The following is an 18,700-nucleotide window of genomic DNA, read 5'->3' as shown; positions in this document are numbered from 1 at the left end:
AAAAAAATGGGATCAATAAAAAAAAAAAAAAAAGGAAAGAAAGCTGTGAACCAATCAGCCACCAACTACCAAATGAGAGGACCGCTTCCTTGGCGGCATTTTGAACGTCTTCATTGGAACACCTGCGAAGTTCAACCATGTGCTCCACACTCTCCGTGGCCTGCAAATACACGCAAACAAATATAAATGAATGTGTGGGAGCCAGTGCAATGGGAGGCTGCTGCGCGCTCACCGCCAAGCATTGGAGCGCCAAACAAGAGTTAAGCTGGATGACGACGTCAGTGCTCCTCAAACTCTCTGTGAAATAAACAAGTGCCTACGAACAGACACACTTTGAGTGTTAGCCCTGCCACATGCTAACGCGGGACTTGTGACTTGTGGTGTACCCTGGCTCGGAAGGTGGCGCAGACAGAAGCCCGTCTCAGGCAGCGGGCAGCCGCCCGGCACACTTTGCGGTCGGCGTCTGTCAAGAGTGCTGCTATGGCCTGCAGCGTGCAGCCCAGTGGGAGAAGGCGGGCCACGCCCCGCGATGTCATCCTGGTCAGCATGCCCCGCCGCTTGGGACCCTTCAATGCCGACAGGAAGTATTCTGAAAGGCCATGACGTCCGAAAATTGTGACTTTTTGGCCTGGGGTGGGTGACGGCTGAACGGAACACACCTTCCTTGGCGAGGTGGGCGACGTGCTTGCCCAGCGTGGCGATGCCACACCGTCTCAGATAAATCGACAGCTGGAACACGCTCACTCTGTCGGCGGTGCTCGGAGGCTGTGGTGGCCACAGCGCCACCCTGCAGGCTGCCTGCACTTGCTGCAGTAGCGTGCGGAACACTGAATACATATCAAACACACACTTCTGGTTACTTATTGCCCTCAAAGACAAATAGTGACTTTTACACAATGGACTGATGAACACATCAAAGGATACCCACATGTTGACTTCTACACATCAAATGGTTTCTTTCTGTGTATAATGCGCCCCCATGTATAATACGCACCCTAAAAATGGCATGTTGATGTTGGAAAAAAGCCTGTACCCATGTATAATACGCACCCAGTTTTTTAATTTTAATTTTTATTTTTTTTTAAGTCCCAATGATCGTCACACACGCAGGGAGGCAATGGGTCCCATTTTTATAGTCTTTGGTATGGTCTTAACTAACAAACAAGAAGAAAGGTGATTTCAAGTTTTATTTCGAGGGAGATTTGTCATGTCTCGTCCCCAGTTTTGCTATGTGTCTAGGTTGCCAAAGTTTCTGTTCACGTCGCCCCTCCCTTCCTGTGTCACCTCAATCAATGTAACGTGTTTTGTATTTAAGTCCTATCTGCCCCTCGCTCACCGTCGGATGATGTCATGATGTCTGTTTGGTTTCTGTTCCTGTCTTTGGTAATGTCACCCTGTCTTTTTGTTCCACGTCTTTGTCGGTCAGTCCTGTTGTTGGTTTTGTTGTACCATCATTTTCTTAAAAAAAAAAAAAAAAAAAAAAAAAAAAAAATTTAAAAAAAAAATTGTAATGCGCACCCCAGATTTTAGGACAATAAATTAGCTAAATTTTGCGCATTATACAAGGAAAAAAACGGTAGTTAAATGTATCAAATGCATTTTCACCTTCTTACATCTTTACATCAAAGAGCATGTACAGACTCGCAAAAAAGAAACAAAAAACACGCTAATTGATGTGAACACATCAGAGAGTCATATTTACATACGCGTCACTAAGACGTTAACCCACGTCAAGACAACTCACTCGTATCAAAGGCACGAGTTTCCTTAACTTCACACACAATTCCTTGTTCTGACCTCTTTCGGAGAGCCCAGGCTGCTTGGCTTCTGCGTTGGGTTTAATTTTGTCCGAGTATTGTTTTCTGAGTGCGTTGACAAAGTTGTCTGAGTGGCAGCAGAATGGAGAAGAAGAATCGGAGTCTCGCACACATTCAGCCCACAACAGCAAAACATCTCGACTCCTCTGATCCTCCGGAAGCACTGGACACCACAACAGCGGATAAGAAAGCTTTCACTTCTGAACCACCGACCGAGCGACTGACTGACCAGCAAGCAAGCAAGTTGTACAAACAAGCTATCAGAAGCCATCAGTTTGTTAGCAAGCCAGCTAGCTAGTTAAAAGGTTAGTGATACTGACGGTCTTCAGTGGATATGCCGTTCTTGTCCTCCAACAGCAAGCAGCCGATTCTGTTCAGGACGTCTGCTTGTTGAGAAACATCCTCAAGGAGATCCACACAAGTCAAACTGAAGTTGATCCTCTGCAGCATCTGAGGAGAACCACGAGAACCTCAAAGGAACATCCTGGAACATCGACAGGAAAGCCTCAGTACCTCCAGTAGGATACAACAGGTGTCTAGGTGTGTCTCCAGAGCCTGGTCAAGACCCCAGTGGCCACAAGTCAGCTGGGCCACCGGCGGCTCCTTCTCACAACCCCATCGGTGGTCTTGCGGGAGGGGGCTCCTTGGACAAGACATGCTGTGGACATGACACGTATGCTGACAAGTCAAGGACCCACCCCAAAGATACACGAGCACTTACCTCCAGGACTTGCCTACTGACACACATCAATGACCCATCCATGCTTACTTCTTACACACACACACACACGCACATACGCACACACACACACACACACACACACACACACACACACATACACGCACCCACTTACACACTCGCGCGCATCAACTCTTCTCACCCGCTGGAACAGGAAGAGTCGTCGTCATGTGACAGGAAGTCAAAGCTGCAGAGAACCTCCTCCACGGCCAAGGTGTCGTCCCATGACGACGGTCTGATGAGGGACAAGTCGTTCTGAGGGAGTTCAAAGCGTACGTTCACACTGGTTGCAGGGATGAGAACGGCAAATGAAAAAAAAAACACTGAGAAGTAGCCGGGGGCCGCAGGAGGCCAGGGGACGCAGACCCGCCCATTGGGAGCCGTAGTGGGCCAGGGGCCACAGGCCCACATTGGGGGCCGCAGGGGACCAGGAGCCACAGGCCCCCATTGGGGGCCGCAGGGTGCCAGGGGCAACGCCCCGGAGGGAGCTCAGGGGGCAAAGCTCCCTGGAAACTCCTGGATTTTGGCAGTATAGCAACCCCAAAACCATTAATTTCATCACTCAATTTCAACAGTTTTGTTGAAAAAAATATTCCTGCTTGGTGGGATACCAAGGTGAATATAATACATCAAAATGGCACAATCAATTCTGGATTTTTTCCTTTTGATGAAAACCGTTAATTTTTTGCAACATCTATCTCTCTATATATCTATCTATCATTGAAGATTTATTCTTTAACGATATCATCACAATAGCCAAACATTAACTTAGATGTAATATCATGTTACCCACATGCTTGTACATGCACAAAACCGGGACATCTAATTTACGGATATGATCCGTCAGGCAGGTGGTTACGGAATGTGTTCCGAGTTGTAAGATGACGCCGTTCTCGAGCCATGTCCATCTGAAGCAGTTTCTGATCTCGTTCGACTTGTCTATTTTCCCTGGCACGATTCTCGTCTTTTTCTCTAAAACTTTCGCCATGCTGGCTTAAACTTTTGCTTATTAGGCAAATGAGTAGGCAAATGACGTGATGAAAGTAGCGCCAAAATGCTGCCGAAAATAAGGCGGCTGTTGTCGCAATACTGCTGCAAGCCGCTCCCCCTCCCCCATATAAAAACTAATTTCTAAACGGATCTACACGATTCACGAAAATGAATACGACGGAAAAAAACACGGAAATCCGCGGAAGATTCTCATCCCTGTGGTTGACTTTTTTGTTTTGTTGGGAGCTTCGTGTACACTGGAAACAAGCGCTGATTTGTCTATATCTTGTGGCATCTTCTTGCCGATTAACTAACTATCGAAAGGGCAGTTGATAAACTTTGGCCAAAGGCAGTGCTGTAACACCACCTGGTGGCATCACAGTGCCACGGCACGTTTGCCATCTGAGGTACTCTGCCGCCAACGTTTTTAGAGCGGGTGTCAATTTTTTGGTCAGAGCCAGGTTCAGCACTTTGAGCTCCAGTGATCATCTCACCCTCAGAATGGTGTTGAGGTGTTCTATCTGCTGCTTCAAGAGCCTCAGCGGGCTCTCGCAGCTCCGCAGTGGGCGCAGGCTTCTCTCCAGCTCCTTCAGCAGCGTTCCTAGTTGCAGGGCCTGCGCCCGCTGCTCTCCGCCGCTGGGCTCCGCAGCTGCCGAGGCAACCGGGGGTGCGGGGAACTCCCCTATGTCCTGCCATTTAGGGAGCGAGGCAGTCAAAAGTCCCGTTTCCTTCAGTTGACAGGAGGCAATGATTATGATGACACCCGCTTGGAATTATGGCCAAAACGCAAACTCGAGTTGTGCCAAGATGTTAGTCCAACAAAGAATAGCTCGACAAACTTTGCATTCCCGGCTGACCCCATTGGGCTGCCCGTCCTCGGCCTCCTCGCAACCTCCTGCAGGGTTGTCTTGGTTGTCTTTGAGGATATCCGGGGTGCTGGACCTAAAACTGACAAATATTGTCAAAGCCTTAACACTAACTCCTGCAGTTTTTAACCAACATCATCTGTAGCCATCATTTGTGGTTTTCAACTCTGCTAATTGCAGTTTATTTGCAGCTGCATGGTGCAGCCAGCAGAGGGTGCTTTCACCGCATCCTCTTCAATTCAAATGGAATGCTTTTCTACAGTCAGTCAGCGCATCTGTCCTTGGTTGAATCCAAACCCAAAACCCCCTCAAGTGTTACCAAATGTAAACTGGTAGAAAACACACGCTCGCTCGCTCACGCGAGCGCGCGCACACACACAGACGCACACGCACACACACACACACGGACACGCACACACGCGCACGCACACGCACACACACACACACAGACACAAGACAAATTTGCAAGTGTTGGGCTTTGAATAAGGTCCACGTGACTTCTATTTTGGGGACTCAAACGGGGAAATAAGAAGGTACATCGGAGCTTCGGTATTCGACCAAAAAATTCGCGATTTTTTTGCTTCGGATGTCGGACGAAATTCGGTTGTCGAATCTCGCGAGATGAGCCGAGAGGACCCGCATGCCAACTAACTCCGTTCGTTATTACATTCACGTTACTCTGAGGATTGCATCAACTCTAATCATGCATCCAAATGAAGCAAGTGGGAGCAGTAAAGCCATCCTAAATCACAAAGACGCTCCTAATGCAATGTGACAGTGAGCACCTGGCGCGCTGCGGTTGCGCGATTGGACCAAATTAAGCTCCCTGCGCACTGAGGTCCACTTAAATTTTGGAAAGTTCATCAGGACTTCAAAAATATTTTCAAAATTTCAGCGATGGCTCTGTCACAATAATGCGACCAGCGGGGTTCAGTTGCGCGGTCGGCGACGCGCTACGGTTGCGCGTTCGGCGGTGCGCTGCAGTTGCGCGATCGGACAAAAATGCGCAAATGAAGAAATGCTTAAAAAAGGCTTTTTTTTTTTGTGCTTGGAACGGATTAATTTTACCCCTTATTTGTAATGGGAAAACATGATTCGGAATTCGAACGATTCACTTCTCGAACAGCCTTCTGGAACGGATTTTGGTCGAAAACCAAGGCTCCACTGTATTTAAAATTCCTTTTCATGGCTTTTAAAAGGTCAGAAGTGACCACAATAGAGACAGAAAGCCGTTTGATGCCAAACGTATATGATTGATTAAGTTGAAAGTGAAAAAAAAAACGTTGCAAAGCTTGATTAAACTTGCTTCAACACGGCTGAGATGACTGATGCTGAAGTTGTCACCTGGGAAGATCCATGAGAGAAGACGAAGAAGGAAACGTTCCTCCCCAGGGCTCCCCGTTCTCGTCTTCCTCCTCCTCTTCCTTCCCACCCAGCTTCCTCCCTCTCCTCTCACCAGTCACTCTTCCCTCTCCGTCCTCCCCCAGGGAAAGTTGAGTGTGACTACCCGCCACGCCGCCGCTGCTGAGGTTGGATGGATGGAACGATAAATTAAATAATGGATGGGCAGAAGGAAAGGTTTAGGTTTAGGTGAGGACCTGCAGACCGAGACATGGTATGGAATATATGATTGTAGTAATGTTGATGCTGCATTTGAAACTCTAACCAAAGAAATATCCGACTCTATTCAAAGGACCATTCCTGAGAATATATCATAAGTAATACAACTAGGTACTCAAAATCCATGGATCACTAAGGGCATATTAAAGTCTATTAAGCATAAAAATAAACTACCGTATTTTCCGGACTAAAAGGCGCACCTAAAAACCTAAAATCTTCTCAAAAGCCGACAGTGCGCCTTATAGTCCAGTGCGCCTTATATATGGACTAAATTCCCAAATTCAAACTGGCCCGAAGCATTGTGTCATGAAATCAAGCATAAGTGGCCTGCTGAAGACTATGAATCATGAATCAAAAACACTATGGATCATTATTTTGTGATTATAAAGTCATTTGTTGCATCTGAAGTTGAACTAAAAAAGATAAAATGGAGAATGATTTGATTTCGATTAAATATCTGACATGATGATACAAGCGGACGAAATGAGTTTTCCCCGCAGGATGTCCGGGCTCTCCCTTAGAGATATGTGAGAAGTTTGGTCATCCGGGAGAGACTCGGAGTAGAGTCGCTGCTCCTCCACATTGAGAGGAGCCAGATGAGGTGGCTCGGGCATCTCATCAGGATGCCTCTTGGACGCCTCCCTGGGGAGGTGTTCCGGGCATGTCCCACCGGTAGGAGACCCCGGGGACGACCCAGGACGCGCTGGAGAGACTATGTCTCTCAGCTGGCCTGGGAACGCCTTGGGATCCCCCGGGATGAGCTAGATGAAGTGGGTGGGGAGAGGGAAGTCTGGGAGTCCCTCCTGAAGCTGCTGCCCCCGCGACCCGACCCCGGATAAGCGGAAGAAGATGGATGGATGGATCTGACATGATGCATTAATGGTGCGCCTTATAGTCCGGTGCGCCTTATATAAGGATTAAGTTTTAAAATGGGCCATTCATTGAAGGTGCGCCTTATAGTCCGGTGCGCCTTATAGTCCGGAAAATACGGTATATAAAAGATACATAAATAAACCTAACCATAAAAATAAAAATGTATATATTAATTATAGAAATAAACTTACACATATTATCAGAAAGCGCAAGAGTAATCATGCCGACTTGATAAACAAATCACAGGGTGATTCCAATAAATCTTGGAGAGTACTGAACGGGGTCTTGAACAGAAGCCAAAAAACTCCTGTGTTCCCTGACCATGAAAAATACGGTTGAGCGTTCTCTCTCGCGCTCTCTCTCTCGCTCTCTCTCGCTCTCGCACACACGCGCACACACGCACACGCGCACACACGCAAACCGGGTATTATACGGAGGCCGCCATTACAGATGCGCAGAACGGATGCGCAAGACACGTCAGCTATATAAAGAGCGAGAGTTCAGTTCTGTACCTAAATCCGTATTACAGGTAATATTTTATTTCACAACACTTTGCCTTGTTCCTTTCTTCTCTGCTGTTCACTTCAAACACGCTCCATGCGACCGCAATGCTCTCGTATCAGACGCTTGCTCGATCACCTGCTCGTTTGCTGTCTGTCGCAATGTACCCTACACAAATCCGAAACATTTGTTGCGGCTCCGAGTCACGACGAGGGGCAAGTTTTGGTTTCCAAGGGTGTTTTTATTCCTCTTCAACGTCTCTCCCATACAGAGCCGCCTTTTTCCCGTGCGCGCACGGAGCGCGGTGGTGCGTTTACGGGCAGTCGGAGAAATCAACGCCAACAAAAAAAATTACATCCAGCCTAGTTAAGACCATACCAAAGACTATAAAAATGGGACCCATTGCCTCCCTGCGTGTGTGACGATCATTGGGCAGTAAAAAAAAAAAAAAAAGACTTGTGTGTCTATCGTGTCTCGTCACCGTAGGATAGAAGAAACGTAATTTCGGTTTCTTTGTGTGTCTTGACATGTGAAGAGATTGACAATAAAGCTGACTTTGACTTTGACTTTGAATCTAATCATTGGGAAAAAACGGAAACTAAAATCTACAAGCTTTAGTATTGTGTGCAGAGGGCCACAGATTTGGAATGAGCTTGATGAAACACTAAAAAGGTTGCAATCCATATCCATCTTCAAGGCAAATCTAAAAAATCAACTCGTATCAATGTATGTTTAATGTGCTCATTATAAATCGCATGAACACCTGTGTCCTGTTGTTAATTTATTAGTTGTTAATTTATTAATAGCAAATGTACTTTACATCAAATCCAGTGTAACCAGAATACTGAGGCTGTCTATTGCTTGTCGTATGTTTGTTGTGTGTTGTACCTTGTTGTGTTTGTTGTTGTTGTCTATTATATATCTGTATGTTGTCCAAAATGTAAGGATATTTGGCCAATATCTGATACTTATGGGAAACCAGGCCCCTTATTAAAAGCTTTAAATAGCTTGCTTGGGGTGACCTTTCACGCATCCGTAATACTGTTTGTTGCTTCATGTTGTATGTCTTGGATATTGCGTGAATAAATTGTTGGATGGATGAAATGTTAAAGGGAAGCGAAAAAGGATGGACTGATGGCCTGAAGAAAGGATGGCTGGATGGATGAACGGTGGAATGAAATGGTGAAAAAATGGCCAAATGGAGGCAGAAGCTTTTAAAATAGGCTTGGCGGAAAGAAGGACAGAAAACTAGATTGCTGGCTGGAAGGATGATTGAATTTCCATGCTCCGCTGCCTTGAAAATCATGTTTTTAAATATTTAATATTTTACTGTTGTTATTGTAATGTTCTGCTATCCCTTCAGTCGGGCCTTTTTTTTTGGCTCCACTGCAAGCATGGATTAATAAAGTCAAATCAAATCAATTAGAATCATTGATGTATAGCTGGATGGGTGGTTGATTAGGCAAACAAATGGATGAAAAGATGGACGGACAGAATATTGGGTGGATGGAGGCTCCAGCACGCCCGCGACCCCTGTGGGGACTAAGCGGTACAGAAAATGGATGGATGGATTGAGGCATAGAAGGTTGACTGTGGAGTGAGTGGGGTGTGCATGTACCTGGGCGGCGTCTTGGCCTGTGAGAGGCTGGATGTGATGGACGAGTGTGACAGGTAGCTCATTAAAGACACACCCCTGTCCTGCCCACTTTTTATCATTCGGAGTGGGAGTGAAGCTCCTCCCCCTCCTTCCTGCACCTCTTGAATCAGTGACTGCAACACAAAAATCAAATTCAGACACAATATTTTTATATTCACATCTTCATTAGCTACCTACCGACCAGCTTAGTTGACAAAAATGTACCTAACTTGATACATTTGCTCCCTTGCTAGCTACCTAGCAACCTAGCTTGCTGCCTAGCTACGTAAAATATAACTACCTGGAAGTCGCTGATGGTGTAGGGATACACGTGCTTGTCTTGTGTGCCGACATCGTGAGTTTGAGCCCCACATATGACGGTGTGAATGTTTGTGTGTGAGTGACGGTGTGAATGTGTTTCTGAATGACAAAAAAAATGTAACTACCTAGCTAGTTGCTAACTACCACATATCTATATTCTTAGCTTCCGAGCTACCCATCTTTTTGATGGCCAACTTGTTCATCTTCCTACCTAACTGCTTATACACCTACTGTTAGAAAGGTTCTTATGTTGATGCTGAAAATCAATATATATTTTGTGTTGAATATTGTCGTGTCGAGATGTGTCCATGTTGTGCCGAAAATTACGTTACCACGCCTTAAGTCTCGCGTGAATTACAGCTTGTTGCGCAGCGGTAAGTTAGAGACTGTCAGGGTCCGGGGTGGCATACTTCGTTTGTCCACAGGGAGCAACCATGAGCAGAGTGGTAGAGTGCAGAGGGCCCAGGTGCGGTTCATCAGGCTCGTTAAAGGAGGGCTCTTAGGGAGCATGCTGTCAACTGCTCGCCTGAGTGTACCTTCAGTGTGATCACCTCCATGGTTGTGCCTCTAGCTCCTCGCTCATAGTTCTTGCCTTGCTCATCGACGGCACGTTCTTCAGATCCTCTGATTACTTCCACCGATCACCGCCAAGATCCACCCCATTCTGGCTGAACTCCACACGCTCCGCCATTGCTGCTCCCGCTCCGTGCTCCTGCCTGCGATCATCCCGCTCTACCTCCACCGCAGCTCCTCCAATAAACACACCTCACTCATTCTGGATGTCTGAGTTGGTTTTTCTGCATGTGCGTCAACTCAATCGCTAAAACGATGACAGAACACTCAGGCCAATCAGACCCAGCAGAGCCACTCAGACGCGCCCTCGCAAAACAGCAATACCAACTCCAATCCCACGAGTCCACTCTCCAAGCCCTCCTGGAGCAGAAGCAGCGAACCAACGATCAACTGGAACAAGTTACCAGATTGCTTCAAAACACCCAGGTCACCTTGCCGCCAGCTGGCACCTCGAGCTCCTCAGAATCGCCGCCGAGTCTGCACTTTGCCGAGGTTCGTTCCCCTCATCCAGATAAGTTCTCCGGAGAGGGTGGTAATTGCGGAGGTTTCCTCCTGCAATGTTCGCTAGTTTTTAATCGGTCTCCCCAGTCTTTTTCCCACGACGAAGCTAAGATCTCGTTTATTTTGGGACTCTTGACGGGCAAGGTGCCAAGGTGGGCAGTGTTAGGGTGGTGCTCACTCTAACTTATTTTGCAAGAACCACACTGGAGTCAAGCAAGTCATTTTAGACACCTGCAGGCGGAGAGTTCACTCGTCGCTGTGCTTACAGCGATGGTCGAATGAAGTCTGACTCAGGCCTCGTCAGGTGCTTATTTATTGAGAGAAACAGAGTGGGGTTGAAAGTGGGGGTTGAAAGTGGGGGTGTGGGAACACACAGGATAAAGTGAAGACGGTCCCCTTCTGATCAAAGCATAGCAGGGGACCTTTTACGACGTTCTGTAAACAAAGCAACTTTGATTGCTTCCTCTGCAGCTAGTCAATAAGTTGAAAAGATCTTAGCACTTTGGTAAACTAATTTTGTCTAGACAGGACAAACTAGTTAAATTATTACAGGTTATATTCCAACATAATCATACGATGAAGATATTCTGCAAACCCTAAGAGGCAGAAGCTCGATTTTCTGACTGCAGGCATTTTGGCTGTTCTTACGAAGAGTTTTTAAAGGAATTTAAGCAGACCTTTTCGACCGAGACCGATCAGACCGGTGTGTCTCGCCGGTTGTGGGGGCTTAGGCAAGGGAACAACACCGTGTCAGATTTCTCTATTGAGTTTCGTACGTTAGCAGCTGCGTCCAGGCTTTTTTTCAAGCCTTAAACGAGTCCTTTAAGGACGAACTGGCAGTCCTGGAAGAACCAGGGACTTTGGACGACCTGATTTGCCTGGCCATTAGGTTGGCCAATCGAATTAGGGAGAGACGGAGAAGCTCTTGATGGGAGCGGACGAAGGAGAGATCACAGGTTTGTTTCAGCCAGGCCCAATCCGCCCAGGCGATTGCCTACCCAGTCCTCTCCAGAACCCGAGGCCATGCAGATTGGCCGGCCCCGACTCTCCCCGGAGGAGCTGCAGCGGCGCCGCGAGTCCCGACAGTGTCTGTACTTGGGCTCCCCGGATCATTTCATCGCCTACTGTCCGGTTCGGCCAAATGAGAGGGTCCGACGGTCTTGAGGGGAGGACCGCCGGACCAGCCGACAAGTGTTAAGTCTCCTCGTTTCTCCCTACCCGCCATGATGTCTGTGCACAACCATCACTACAAGCTATCCGCGCTGGTCGACTCGGGGTGCAAGAGAAACTGAATCGACCAGGAATTTGTCTCCCGAGCCAAAGTCGAGACGGAACCTCTCCCTACGCCTCTTGCTGTCTCTGCCCTCGATGGGAGAGGGCTCTCCAGCATAACCCAACGCACCAAACCCGTGGAGCTAATCATCTCTGGCAACCATCGTGAAATCATTTCCTTTTATGTTTTCCTCGTAAGACAGTCAGGCCTTGTACTTGGTTTCCCCTGGCTCCAGAGACACAACCCTCAGATCAATTGGTCAGAATGCCATATCGAGTCCTGGTCCACGACGTGCTTGTCCTCTTGTCTTCAGTCTGCCGTGTCATCTCGCCCGCCCCTAGTTGCACCCGAGGAACCTGCCCGATCCCAGAGAATACCATGACCTAAGACAGGTTTTTAACAAGAGCAAAGTTTCATCCTTACCGCCACATCGCCCCTATGATTGCGCCATTGAGCTTCTTCCCGGAGCCCCGCTACCATCCAGTAGACTCTACAATATCTCACGCACCGAGAGACAACGTATGGAGATTTACATCAATGAATCACTGGCCGCTGGCATCATTCGCCTATCCTCCTCACCCCTGGGGGCAGGTTTCTTCTTTGTGGGCAAGAAGGATAAGACTCTCCGCCTTTGCATTGACTACCGTGGCCTCAACCTCACCAGCGTCAAAAACAGGTATCCTCTTCCACTCCTCTCATCAGCAGTTGAACCAGTCCAGGAGTCCACCATCTTCAGCATGCTCGACCTCCGTAATGCATATCATCTGGTCAGGATCCACCAGGGAGATGAGTGGAAGACCGCTTTCAAGACCCCGCTAGGCCACTTTGAGTACCTTGTCATACTCTTTGGACTTTGCAAAGCCCCTGCAGTTTTTCAAGCTTTAGTCAACGATGTCCTTCAGCACAACATATTCGTCTTTGTTTACCTTGATGACATCCTCATCTATTCACGGAACCTCTCCGATTGCCATCATGTCCGCCTGGTGCTGCAGCGCCTCCTGGAAAATCGCTTATTTTATTTTATAACCCCCTCCCCCACCGTATGTTGTCTTCCGGGTTGGAGCAAGGCTGGCGCCAGATTTGTTGACTGCCGCTTCTGTCCTGGACCGTGTCCGTTTACTTGTTTTTTGTTTTCCCGTTTTCAGTGCACCCGTCTCTTCTTTTATTTTTCTCGCGTTGTCTTCCGTCCAACTCGCATCCCTGCAGCTCCGCTCTCACCTATGTTTCCTCTCCCTCGGACTACCAGCTACGTTAGCCAGCTAGCCAACAGCCAACTGGCCAAAACCACCACCGGACCCTCCTGCCTCCCGACTCTGAGCCTGTGGCCGCCTGCTGTGGATTCGACGGCAGCTCTGGCCCAGCTCTCTGGCCTTCCGTCCGGCGTCCTCGGGGGACGAGCTCCACTACCTGCGGGTTTGCCAACCGTGGCTCTGCTGTGTGCCGCCGTGGTGCATTGGGGCCTGCCGTTCGAGCGGGTGCAGTCGAGGTCGACCGGCATCACCACCTGGTCCACTGTTGCTTCCACACGAGGCTGGGATTCTTCGCCATCGCCGCTACATCTGGACCGGCACTTCCCCGATGGCTCACCCATCTCCTCTTTTTGGACTACCAAACCCCCGTCACCCCCACCTCTCCTATTGTCAACCTCAACAACCTCCGCTCCCGCCCCTCCTGCTCCTCAATGCATCTCCTTTGCACTGCTGACCGATGTCCTGTTATTAACTATATCCTATTGTCTCTCCCCCCCACTCCACACACGTCCCCACCCTTTTTATTCCTTGTAAAGCGTCTTTGGGCCATTGAAAAGCGCTATATAAATTGAATGAATTATTATTATTATTATTATTTGTCAAGACTGAGAAGTGCGAGTTCCACAAACAATCCGTCACATTCTTGGGATTGATTCTTGAGCGAGGTCAAGTTCGGCCTGACCCCGACAAGATCAAGGCCGTCCTGGACTGGCCGGTTCCTGGGAACCGCAACCAGGTCCAACGCGTCCTCGGATTTGCCAACTTTTACCGCCGATTCATCCGCAACTACTGTCAGACAGCCGCTCCCCTAGCAGCCTTGACCTCTACCAAGACGACATTCACCTGGACTCAAGAAGCTAATGCCGCGTTCATCACTTTAAAGGAAAAGTTCTCACAGGTACCAATCCTCATTCATCCGGATCCCTGCAAACAATTTACCCTGGAAGTCAACGCTTCCGACACAAGAGTAGGGGTTATCTTGTCACAGCGCTCGGACTCTGATGGGAAGCTTCACCCCTGTGCCTTTTTCTCCCGACGTCTGTCACCTGCTGAGAGTAATTACCGTTTTTTTCCGTGTATAGTGCGCAAAATTTAACTAATTTATTGTCCTAAAATCTGGGGTGCGCATTATACATGGGTACAAAAAAATGTAATTTTTTTTTTTTTAATTTTTTAATTTTTATTTTTTTTTTAAGTCCCAATGATCGTCACACACGCAGGGAGGCAATGGGTCCCATTTTTATAGTCTTTGGTATGGTCTTAACTAGGCTGGATGTAATTTTTTTTGTTGGCGTTGATTTCTCCGACTGCCCGTAAACGCACCACCGCGCTCCGTGCGGACGTGAAAAAGGCGGCTCTGTATGGGAGAGACGTTGAAGAGGAATAAAAACACCCTTGGAAACTAAAACTTGCCCCTCGTCGTGACTCGGAGCCGCAACAAATGTTTCGGATTTGTGTAGGGTACATTGTGACAGACAGCAAACGAGCAGGTGATCGAGCAAGCGTCTGATACGAGAGCATTGCGGTCTTATGGAGCGTGTTTGAAGTGAACAGCAGAGAAGAAAGGAACAAGGCAAAGTGTTGTGAAATAAAATATTACCTGTAATACGGATTTAGGTAGAGAACTGAACTCTCGCTCTTTATATAGCTGACGTGTCTTGCACATCCGTTCTGCGCATCTGTAATGGCGGCCTCCGTATGATATCCGGTTTGCGTGTGTGCGCGTGTGCGAGAGCGAGAGAGAGCGAGAGAGAGAGCGCGAGAGAGAACGCTCAATCGTAGCGCGCCGCCGACCGCCCAACTGCACCGCGCTGGTTGCATTATTGTGACAGAGCCGTCGCTGAAATTTAGAAGATATTTTTAAAGTCCTGATGTACTTTCTAAAATTTAAGTGGACCTCAGTCCGCACTGCGCAGGGAGCTTAATTTGGTGCGGTCGCGCAACTGCAGCGCGCTGGGCGCTCACTGTCGCATTGCTTAAAGAGCGCCTTTGTGTTTTAGGATGAACAGCAGAGACCAAAGGAACAAGGCAAAGTGTTGTGAAATAAAATATTACCTGTAATACGCATTTTGTTATTTGCTGATTGAAACTGCTAATTAAACTGTGAATTGAAACTAATAGGAAGAAAACAACTCTCGCTCTTTATATAGCTGACGTGTCTTGCGCATCCGTTCAGTGCATTTTATTTCACAACACTTTGCCTTGTTCCTTTCTTCTCTGCTGTTCACTTCAAACACGCTCCATGCGACCGCAATGCTCTCGTATCAGACGCTTGCTCGATCACCTGCTCGTTTGCTGTCACAATGTACCCTACACAAATCCGAAACATTTGTTGCGGCTCCGAGTCACGACGAGGGGCAAGTTTTAGTTTCCAAGGGTGTTTTTATTCCTCTTCAACGTCTCTCCCATACAGAGCCGCCTTTTTCACGTCCGCACGGAGCGCGGTGGTGCGTTTACGGGCAGTCGGAGAAATCAACGCCAACAAAAAAAATTACATCCAGCCTAGTTAAGACCATACCAAAGACTATAAAAATGGGACCCATTGCCTCCCTGCGTGTGTGACGATCATTGGGACTTAAAAAAAAAAAAAAATAAAAAAATCATAAAAATTGGGTGCGTATTATACATGGGTACAGGCTTTTTTCCAGCATCAGCATGCCATTTTTAGGGTGCGTATTATACATGGGGGCGCACTATACACGGAAAAAAACGGTATGATGTCGGTGACCGGGAACTTTTGGCCATTAAGTTGGCGCTTGAGGAGTGGCGTCACTGGCTGGAGGGCACTGAGCAACCCGTGCTGGTCTGGACCAACCACAAGAATCTGTCGTATCTACAGTCCGCCAAACTCCTGAATCCTCGATAGTCTTGCTGGTCCTTGTTTTTCTTCCATTTTAATTTGTCCATTTCTTATCGCCCAGGCTCCCAGAACACGAAGCCAGACACCTTGTCCCGCCAATTCGCTCCCGGCGAGTCAGTGGAGGAACCAGCTCCCATCCTTCCCCCCAGTTGCACCATAGGCTCCCTTTCCTGGGATATCGATGGGCTGGTTGCTCAGGCTCAGCTACGGGAACCCGATCGAGGCACGGGGCCACGGGGAAGGACCTACGTCCCTTCCTCAATCCGTCCTTGCTTAATTCACTGGTTTCATTTGGCCAAGTTCTCAGCCCATCCCGGGACCAGCCACGTGGTGGCCATCCGTCCACAAGGACGTCAGGGAATACGTTCTCGCCTGTCCCATCTGCGCTCGCAACAAGTCATCCCATAGACCCCCTGCTGGTCTTCTACAGCCTCTTGCCATACCCAACCATCCCTGGTCCCATATTGCATTCGATTTTGTGACAGGCCTGCCTGTCTCACAGGGAATGACCACCATCCTCACCATCGTCGACCGCTTCTCCAAGTCATGTCACCTTGTCCCGCTCAGAAAACTCCCCTCTGCGTTCCAGACAGCTCAGCTTCTCGTCAAACACGTATTCCATCTCCATGCTATCCCGCAGGAGATCCTGTCCGATCGAGGTCCCCAGTTCATATACCAGGTGTGGAAACAGTTCTGTTCAGCCCTCGATGCGAAGGTCTCCCTGACATCGGGCTACCATGCCCAGACGAACGGGCAGACCGAACGCTTGAACCAGGAGCTCAAGACCGCGCTCCGATGTCTCCGCTCCGATGTCTCTTCTCCGATGTCTCTGCTCCGATAACCCGTCAGAGTGGAACAAATTTCTTCCCTGGGTAGAGTATGCCCACAATTCTCATGTCTCCTCTGCCACAGGACTCTCCCCGTTTGAGATTTCGTTAGGTTATCAACCGCCACTGTTTCCAGCCTACGAGAACGAGATCACGGTCACGTCTGTTCGGCACCATATACGACGCTGCAAGAACGTTTGGTTCAACGCCGCCAAGGCCCTTCACCGGTCCATCGAACAGAACCACAAGTATGCCGACCGACAACGCACGCCTGCCCCACTTTATTCTGGCTTTCCTCTCGAGATGTCCCCCTCAAGTCCGTGTCAGAGAAACTGGCCCCCCGCTTCATCGGGCCATATGAGATCCTGGCAGTGATTAGTCCCTCGGCGGTCCGTCTCCGTCTTTCTCCGAGGCTCTGAGTCCATCCCACTTCTACGTCTCACAGATTAAGCCGGTCGAGTCCAGTGCGCTCCTTCCCCCGGTTGAGCCCGCGCCTCCTGCCTGGGATCTTGATGACGACCCGGTCTACCCGGTCCGACGGATCGTGGACGCCCGTCGGCGGGGCCGTGGGTGGCAGTACCTCGTTGACTGGGAGGGGTACGGGCCCGAGGATCGGTCGTGGGTGCCCCGTTCCTACATCTGCGACCCTACCCTCATCTCGGACTACTGGTCGTCACTCCCGTCTTCCTCTTCTGGGCCACCGGGGGGCGGCCGTTGAAGGGAGGGGGGGTGTCAGGGTGCGGGGTGGCATACTTCTTTTGTCCACAGGGAGCAACCGTGAGCAGAGCGGCAGAGTGGAGAGGGCCCAGGTGCGGTTCATCAGGGTTGTTAAAGAAGGGGTCTTAAGGAGCATGCTGTCAACTGCTCGTCGCCTGAGTGCCTGTGGTTTGTTTCGCGCGCGCCGTTTGATTAACAGCTCCAGCGCGCTCCTTTAGGTTTGCCTTGCATCGTACGGGCATTGTACACGCAAGAGAAGAGCATACCCTTCCGAGTCCACCCCCTATACAGTCCTCAGGCTCCTCAACACCTACTGTAGCTATCAGGTCATTGCCACACACTCACCAGGAAGTACTTCTCCGAGAAGGACGGCGTGCTGGGTGCGGTCCAGCTTTGCACCGAAGTCTTCCTGCTCCACCCCGATGGTCGGCCGCTGGACATAAGTCCCACCTTGTCACCGCTGTCCAATGGACTATAGATGCAGAATCACAAAATGCGATCGGTAAGTGTTGTTTTGGTGGTGGTGGTAGTGTGCCTTTGTGTGTCTTACTTCCAGGTAACCTCCAGCTGTAGCTTGATGGTTCCCAGCTGGGTGATGTCCACCAGCATGAGTTGGGGAGTAGCCACAAAGAAGTGTGCGCTGGCACAGGTGACCGCACCCACCAGCTGCCAGCCCAGACCCTTGGCCTCCGAAACCTGAGCGAGGGGGTGCTGACTTCAGCATCCTCAAGTTTGTGGGCCACAAATGTTTCCAAGAAGCGTTTCCTAACCCTAACGCCAGTTAAACATTACAAGAATGCATACCCCTAATTAAGAAAATGTAGAGTGAAGAATGTTTGTGAGCAATTGTTGAAACTCGCTCCAAGTTGTTGGATTCCTTCAACTCCCAGTCGCAGTTGACTGTCAGAGTGTAAAAGAAAGGGAGCAACACGCTGTGAATCCAAACCTATCACATCGCTTAGCCTTCGAAAAATTCGCGGGCTTAATGCTTAGCACGCAAGGCAAAACAATGTTTAGCAAGAATTTATTTAAGAGCTTTTGATTGGCTCAAAGCTACAGTTAGGCGGAGGGATTGGCTAAAAACTTGAGCAAAGTTTCTTTGTTTCTTTTATTGATGGACTCATACTTGATTTATTGCAGAGTATTTGGAGCCCCAATTTGAGAAGAATTGCTGTAGAAAGCCTCCGCCGCACCTTGATCTCAAAGTTGTGCTTGACATGCGGTAGGAAGAGCATCTCCTCCTCGTCCCAGGACTGGATGTCGTCGCTTTGGATCCGGCCGCGAATCCTCCAGCGCTGACGGCCCAACAGCAGCACGACCTGAACCGCCAAGACGC

General features: G+C 49.0%; 1 protein-coding gene across 15 annotated transcripts in view; it reads right to left on the bottom strand.

Annotated features, from left to right (window-relative positions):
• The window catches only part of ripor3 (RIPOR family member 3), a 120,792-nt gene that overhangs the window by 2,914 nt on the left and 99,178 nt on the right, over positions 1–18,700 (bottom strand). For 3 of the 15 annotated variants that reach the window (XM_061291926.1, XM_061291913.1, XM_061291914.1), the window contains 15 exons: positions 18,558–18,683; positions 17,915–18,060; positions 17,710–17,836; positions 9,025–9,176; positions 5,757–5,936; positions 4,386–4,494; positions 4,041–4,274; positions 2,699–2,811; positions 2,331–2,475; positions 2,138–2,267; positions 1,798–1,980; positions 660–827; positions 387–589; positions 233–316; positions 70–160 (listed from right to left, as the gene is read on the bottom strand). In XM_061291926.1, coding sequence (XP_061147910.1) covers positions 70–160; positions 233–316; positions 387–589; positions 660–827; positions 1,798–1,980; positions 2,138–2,267; positions 2,331–2,475; positions 2,699–2,811; positions 4,041–4,274; positions 4,386–4,494; positions 5,757–5,936; positions 9,025–9,176; positions 17,710–17,836; positions 17,915–18,060; positions 18,558–18,683 — 2,191 coding nt within the window. The remainder of the gene's footprint in view (positions 1–69; positions 161–232; positions 317–386; positions 590–659; positions 828–1,797; positions 1,981–2,137; positions 2,268–2,330; positions 2,476–2,698; positions 2,812–4,040; positions 4,275–4,385; positions 4,495–5,756; positions 5,937–9,024; positions 9,177–17,709; positions 17,837–17,914; positions 18,061–18,557; positions 18,684–18,700) is intronic. The other 12 variants (XM_061291919.1, XM_061291917.1, XM_061291922.1 and 9 more) reach the window with 12 other exon arrangements.

Source organism: Syngnathus typhle, linkage group LG11 (assembly GCF_033458585.1).
Source record: "Syngnathus typhle isolate RoL2023-S1 ecotype Sweden linkage group LG11, RoL_Styp_1.0, whole genome shotgun sequence".
NCBI classification, from domain to species: domain Eukaryota; kingdom Metazoa; phylum Chordata; class Actinopteri; order Syngnathiformes; family Syngnathidae; genus Syngnathus; species Syngnathus typhle.
This window is presented reverse-complemented; position numbering and strand designations above follow the sequence as displayed.